This window comes from Humulus lupulus, chromosome 1 (assembly GCF_963169125.1).
Source record: "Humulus lupulus chromosome 1, drHumLupu1.1, whole genome shotgun sequence".
NCBI lineage: Eukaryota > Viridiplantae > Streptophyta > Magnoliopsida > Rosales > Cannabaceae > Humulus > Humulus lupulus.
The window spans coordinates 209,972,538-209,980,281 of NC_084793.1; the positions used below are offsets into that span (position 1 = coordinate 209,972,538).

General features: G+C 34.8%; 1 protein-coding gene across 1 annotated transcript; it reads right to left on the minus strand.

Moving 5' to 3' along the window:
• Positions 1 to 1,864: 1,864 nt before the first annotated feature.
• LOC133828440 (uncharacterized mitochondrial protein AtMg00810-like) lies at positions 1,865 to 3,172 on the minus strand. Its single transcript, XM_062258859.1, has one exon. It carries the CDS (start codon positions 3,170 to 3,172, stop codon positions 1,865 to 1,867), a length of 1,308 nt encoding a protein of 435 aa, XP_062114843.1.
• Positions 3,173 to 7,744: the final 4,572 nt, after the last annotated feature.

Consider the following 7,744-nt stretch of genomic DNA (forward strand, 5'->3'; position numbering starts at 1 on the left):
GCTTCCTCTGAGTTACAGCTTCAGAAATCCTCAAGGAAGGGTGAGAGAAGAAGTGATCGATAGGGAGAAAAATGAGTCTCTGTTTTTCCTCTTTCTTTCTTTCCTTCAGTTTCTAACACATTCTACAAACCCCCACTAAGTCTAAAAGCATAAATGACCCTTATCCCCTTTTACCATCAAATGACCATTTTGCCCTCCCATTAAAACCTAAGCCTTTAAACATTCCAAGGGCATTTTGGTCATTTGTTTCCAATTCCCGCTAATTCCTCGAGTGTCCCTAATAATTACCGCTTTTACCTCATCACTTAACTAATCACCAATTATTTTCCTCAATATCAAATACTCCTCAATATATTTCCCAAATTCCCAGAAATACCCCCAGGCTCCCCCAAGTCGGGTATAAATCTCCACCGTGACTTTTTGCTAAACTGCTCACTAGGATCACCTCGAGTCACCAACTGCAAATATATCCACATAATAATGTGGTCTCAACAATTTATCACAAATAATCATGTTTATGCCATCAACAGGCCAAAATTACAAATATGCCCCTATAAGCTAAGCAGGGCCTACATGCATACTAATACTTATAATCATGCATCTCATATATCCAAATAATCATATAAGCATGCTTATCACATAATCTTGCATTTAACCCTTTAAATCACACATAAACCAATTATGCCCTCCCAGCACACTAACCAAGGCCCTTGAGCCTTATTTGTAATTTTGGGTCGTTACAGCCACCGCACCAGGAGATCGAGTTTGCTATTGAATTGGCACCGGGAAAAGAATCAGTATCTAGGGAATTGTACAGAATGGAACCAACAAAATTAAAGGAATTCAAGGTGCAATTACAAGAGTTACTTGACTTGGGGTTCATCAGACCTAGTTTCTCTCTCTAGGGTGCACCAGTATTGTTCGTAAAGAACAAGAGATGGGACGTTAAGGATGTGTATTGATTACCGAGAACTGAATAAACTGACCATCAAGAGCAAGTATCCACTGCCAAGGATTGACGACCTGTTTGACCAGTTGTAGGGTAAGGTAGTGTTTTTTAATATTGATCTTCAATTTGGTTATCAGTAGCTGAGGATCAAAGAGGAGGATATTCTGAAGACAGCCTTTCACACGAGGTACGGGCATTATCTCCTTTAGACTGACCAATGCTCTAGTGGCATTCATGGATCTGATGAACAGGGTGTTCAAGGACTATCTAGACAGGTTCATGGTTGTGTTCATTGATGACATTCTGATTTACTCCCAACCAGAGGCAGAGCACGACCAACATCTTCGTTTGGTGTTACAGAGATTGAGCAAACACATATTATATGCCAAGTTCAAGGAGTGTGAGTTCTGGTTACCTCAAGTGGCATTTCTTTGTCATATTGTCAGTAAGGACGCGATTATAGTGGATCCGACCAAGATAGAGGCGATGAGAGATTGGCTAAGGCCAATGAGTGCTTTAGAGATTAGAAGTTTCATTGGTTTGGAGGAATATTATTGACGTTTTGTTGAAGGGTTTTCCAGGATTGTAACGCCTTTGACTGAACTAACATGCAAGAATTTGAAGTTTGTTTTCTCTAATAGATGTGAGAACAACTTTCAGGAGTTGAAGCGGCGGTTGAATACTGCTTCAGTGCTTAGTCTTCCTTCAGATCAGGAGAAGTTTGTAGTGATAATTTTGCAAAATAGACAAAAGAAGATTTGAGAGAGAATCAAAAGGGAGGCTAGGTTTTCATTATAACAAAAGAGATAAAAATAAGAGTACAAGAGCAACAAAATATATAGCCAAAATAATGAGAGGCTAAAAGACTAAACTACCCTTACATATTAATAAAACTTATATTATTAACATCCCCCCTCAAACTCTCGATGCATTTGCGGGAAGCATCGAGAGTTTTCTAACTAAGAAACGAAAACGAGAAATAGTATGAGCCTTCGTAAACAAGTCGGAAATCTGCATAGCGGAAGTGACAAATGGTAAAGTGATGGTCCCATTCTGATAGTGGTGACGAGTAAGATGACAATCTATCTCAATATGTTTCGTGCACTCATGAAAAATGGAGTTGCGAGTAATCTGAATAGCACTAACATTGTCACAATGCATCGGAGTGGGATCTGAGAGAATAACATCCATATCAGCAAGTAACCAACGCAACCAAACAATTTTATCGGTAGTGGAGGCCATGGCACGATATTCTGCTTCTGTAGACGATCGAGAGACAACAGTCTGTTTTTTACTTTTCCAAGAAATAAGATAATCTCCCAAAAATATGCAAAAACCAGTGGTAGATTTGCGATCAGTACAATCACCACCCCAATCTGCATCTGAGTAGGCACGTAACTCTAAAGTAGACGTAGATGGAAAAAGCAGACTCTGAAATTGAGTTCCCCGAAGATATCGAAGAATACGAAGCACAGCTGCCCAATGAACGGTAGTGGGAGATGCAACAAACTGACTAACAATGTGAACTGCATAAGCGATGTCTGGCCTGATGATAGTAAGGTACACTAAGCTACCAACCAGAGTGCGATATAGAGAGGGATCTGACAAGGCAACACCATCAGATGAAGAATACCTGACATTAAGCTCAAGAGGGGTATCAACAGTGCGAGCATCAGAGAGATGAGCCTGATCGATAATATCAGCAATGTACTTAGATTGAGAAAGAAGATAGCCACGAGGAGAGTAAGATACTTCTAACCCTAAAAAGTATCGTAGGGAACCCAAATCTTTCATCTCAAATTCACGAGTCAAGTGCGTTTTCAACTCCGTTATCCCATTCGCATCATCACCGGTGATAATCATATCATCAACATATAAAGAGAGTAAAGTGCGTCCAGAAGAAGTACACCTAATAAAGAGAGCTGAATCATGTGCACTGGGGTGGAAGTCGAGAGAAGTAATCACGATGGAGAATTTTTCAAACCAGGCTCGGGGAGCTTGTTTAAGCCCATAAAGAGCCTTCTTCAATCTGCAAACTTCTCCTGAATTATGAGGAACACATGGTGGAGGAACCATGTAAACTTCTTCTTGAAGAGTCCCGTTCAAGAAGGCGTTTTTAACGTCCATTTGAGAAATGGACCACTGTCGAGCAGACGCAAGAGCAATGAGAGTACGAATAGTGGTATGTTTGGAAACTGGAGCGAAAGTTTCCTCATAATCCATCCCATACTCCTAAGCAAAGCCTTTAGCAACCAAACGAGCTTTGTACCGCTCTACTGACCCATTAGACTTAGTCTTGATCTTGTAAACCCAACGGGAACCAATAGCACGCTTCCCCACAGGAAGAGGAACAATATCCCAAGTACATGTCTTGTACAACGCAGAGAGTTCTTCAGCCATTGCCTACTGCCAAAGAGGGTCAAGAATAACCTCTTTATAGGAAGAGGTCGTGAGGTTGGTTGCCAGATTTCCAGTGAGGAGACTGATTCGGTGATTGCACCTTGTTCAACAGTTTGGGGCATTGAGCCTTCCAGTGTCCCTTTTGCTTGCAAAAACTGCATTCGTCGTAGCCAACCTTGGCTTGAGTCTTGTGTTGATTGTTGGAGGCTGGCCGATGAGGAACTGCAAAGACAGAGGGATTCGGAGAAGGAAGAATCCCCTTTTCCGCCCCCCCTTTATCAACACGAGACTTCAAGCGAATCTCTTCTGCTAACAACTCATTAACCATCGAATCAACCGACGGAAGAGGACTATGATGCAAGATTGTTCCACGAAGACCTTCAAACTCATCTCGAAGAGCCATCAAAAACTGAACTAGACGTTGTGCGTCTCTTCGAGCAATGTAAGGGGCAAATTCCCGTAACTCCGCTGATTCAGTCAAAGCAAGCTGATCCCACAGATTAGACATAGCAGAATAAAATTCTTGAACGTTCATGTTATTCTGTTGAAGGGCTCGAATGTCAATCTCCAACTAATATTGCTTTGCAAAATTAGACTGTGTATACAGCCTTTCCAAGTGCTCCCAAACTTCCTTCGCCGTCTCATATTTCGCCAATTGGATACCGATTGATTGTTGAACCGAGTTGTTGATCCAAGTGATGATTTTCGAATTATTGGCATCCCAAAGATCCAACTGTTCTGCAAAGCTCTCATCCTTATCGTCCTTCGGTTTCGTGGAAGTTCCAGAAACATAACCCCACATACGTTTCCCTTTCTGAAAATTTTTCATAACATAATGCCAATACGAATAATTCTGCCCATTCAATTGCACATTAATGGACTGAAGCGAATCATCTTTTGCGCCAGCCATGACGAACAATCGAAATCCAAATAGATAGAACAAAATGCAAAATCCCCAAGATTGGTGCGAAAACCTCAAAATCAAAGCCAAAGACAGAGCCAAATTCTTAGATTGTAATCCTAGCGCAACCAAATTGAGGATACTCAAGAACCTGGCTCTGATACCATGATAATTTTGCAAAATAGACAAAAGAAGATTTGAGAGAGAATCAAAAGGGAGGCTAGGTTTTCATTATAACAAAAGAGATAAAAATAAGAGTACAAGAGCAACAAAATATATAGCCAAAATAATGAGAGGCTAAAAGACTAAACTACCCTTACATATTAATAAAACTTATATTATTAACATGTAGTTTATTGTGATGCTTCAAGACACGGGTTAGGTTGTGTTATGATGCAGGCTAGTAAGATGATTGCCTATGCCTCAAGATAGTTGAAGGAGTATGAGCAACGGTACCCTACTCATGACCTAGAATTGGCGACAGTGGTATTCACACTGAAGGTGTGACGACATTATCTGTATGGAGAAAAGTGCAAAATTTAATTTGATCATAAAATTTTGAAGTACTTTTTCACATGGAATGGTCTGAATATGAAACAGAGACGTTGGTTGGAATTGGTGAAGGATTGTGCCTGCAAAATTCTCTATCATCCAAGGAAAGCCAACGTGGTAGCAGATGCTCTGAGTCGGAGAGGTTTGGGACAATTATTTAGTTCGAAGAAAATATCAAGGGAGTTGGTAGAAGATATGACCAGAGTGGGAATAGAGTTGGTGATGGGTCAGTTAGCACACATTACTCTACAGTCTACACTCCTGGAGAGGATAAAGGAAGGTCAGATGGGTGACTCCCAATTGATGAAGCACAAAGAAGATGTTCCAGCTATAGTGGCTAAGGACCTTACAGTTTCTGAGATGGGTATACTGAGATACAAGGATTGGATTTATGTTCTGATGGTTGTTGATATCAGGCGCGAGATTCTAGATGAGTCTCATACTCCATTCTAGATGTATCATGATCTGAAATCTTTGTATTGATGTCCAGGAATGAAAAAGGAAGTGATTGAATATGTGGCGAAGTACCTGATCTATCAGTAAGTGAAAGTTGAACATCAAAGGCCAGCAAGGTTAAGTGCAAGAAAATTCAATACTTAAGTAGTTTATTTGTGAAAAAATTTACATAGATATTTAACTGACAAAATTGTAATTACTTGAGTAATTTTGCTGTCAAAATTTTTACACAGGTATTTAATAAAATAAATTATAACTATTTGAGTAGTAATCCTTAAATATAATATTAACATGTGATTATTTAATATTATATATGTCCGTTAAATTGAATAGTAAAATTCAAGAATAACTTTACAATTAAAGTTCGCTTTTATGAGGTTGAGTTAAGAGGTTAGCTCACAATTAAGTCGGTCGTCTATCAGTAGACATTGAATGTCGACTTTTCTTTGTGGTTTTGAAAAAAGAGAGAGAAGACTAACTCGAAAAAATATTGATTTCTAATTTGTCTTTAACTGCTTACTTTTCGTTACTTTAATTAACAATTACGTTTCTTTTGTTCTTGTTGGTTCTTTTTTTCTTTTTGCAAGATAATTTCAAAATAATTTGTAAGAAAAAATATACTCAAATTTATTTATATAAGAAAATAGTAGAATTTTAATTTAAAAATGTAAAATATTAACAAAACAAAAAAAAATCTCTGAGAAAATAAATTAAGATAAATCAATCTTGAAATATTTATTCAATATGTATACATGCATATATATAATAATTTTATATACGAAATTAATTTTAATATAATTTAAAATAATATATTAGATATTTTTTTAGATTAGAATATTACATACAGTAAAACTTATTTTAATAAGGAAAAACAATAATAATTTTTTTAAAAAGAGCTGTCTTTTATTCGTAAGGAATAAGAGAGCGAGAGGAATAAGAGAGCGAGAGAGAGAATCAACCAAAAAAATTAGTAAATCTAAAGACCTAAGAATGCAAATAATTGAGGTGATATTTAGTTTGATATGTAGAATTTCCATTGGCATGGAGTGACTAGTCCTATGAATCTTTATCAAATCAAATCAAATCTCAACTTTATTCTCATGGAATAGCTACCTTTCAAAGTAATAAATTTTTATCCCTAACTAAAATAAGTATTATTAAAAATAAAATAAAAACATTTCTAAATTCTTTGAGTATTATAGAGGCGACAATAGAGAAGACAATTAATTAATAAATCAAACAATAATATAAAAAATATTAATATTTTAATTGAATATAATATTTTTTTTATTAGAACACCATCTAGCAATACTCTCTTTCACAATAACATAACGATTGTTGTTATTATTATTATTATATAAGATAATGACAACAAAACTAGTTACAATTTTATAGTTAAATACTCATATAAAAATTTTGATGACAAAACTATTTAAGTAATTACAATTCTTACAGTTAAATACTCATGTAAAAAATTTGACGACAAAAGTACTTAATTAGTGAATTTTTTTGCACTTAACTCATTGTCGTTAAGTCAACTGTTAAAACTAACCTTATAGAACACGTGGTAACCTCCAATTTTTCTATTTTTTAATTTTTAAATATTTTAAAATTAATTAAAAATTAAGGAAAAAAATAAATAAAAAATTAATTCCTATATAAATAACATATTTTAAATTCATAAAAAATTAAACACATATATTTTAAAAACTAAAAAATTAACATTATTTAATAAAAAATCTAAGTAAAAATCATAAAATTTTCATTTTTAATCAACATGAAATTAAATTGTATTTAGATTTTAATCAAAATCAAAATCAAAATGAAATTTTTATGAATTTATTTATATTTTCATTAAATTAATGTTTTTTAGTTTTAAAAATACTTGTGTTAATATTTTGGAATTTAAAATATTTTATTTTATTTTTTCCTTAATTTTTAAAAATATTTTGGACGAATTAAAGATTGTCATGTGTCTCAATAGGGTTAGTTTTAACTAACTTAACGACAGAGAGTTAAGTGCAAGAAAATCAATTACTGAAGTAGTTTTGCTGTCAAAATATTTACATAGATATTTAGCTGCAAGAATTTTAACAACTTAAGTAGTTTTGCCGTCAAAATTTATACATAGGTATTTAACTGAAAATTTTGTATCTACTTAAATAGTTTTGCCACCATTATCCCTTCCTATATTATTATTAGAGTCTGAGGCAACTTTTGAATTTTTATGTTCATTTGAATAACTTACAACACAATATACATGAAATCCAAGTCAATTTAACAAGATCAAAGCAATAAGGGGCAGGGGAGGAGAATATTTATTTTATTATAAATATTATATATATAGATGTCTATAATAATAAATAATCGTTAGGATACTCAAAAGTAAAATATGATTATTAATTCTTGATGGTATTCAGAGCAGTTACGTGATTTTCTTAAATCATATTTATCTGTATAAATAGGAGTCATTTCGTCATTTGCAT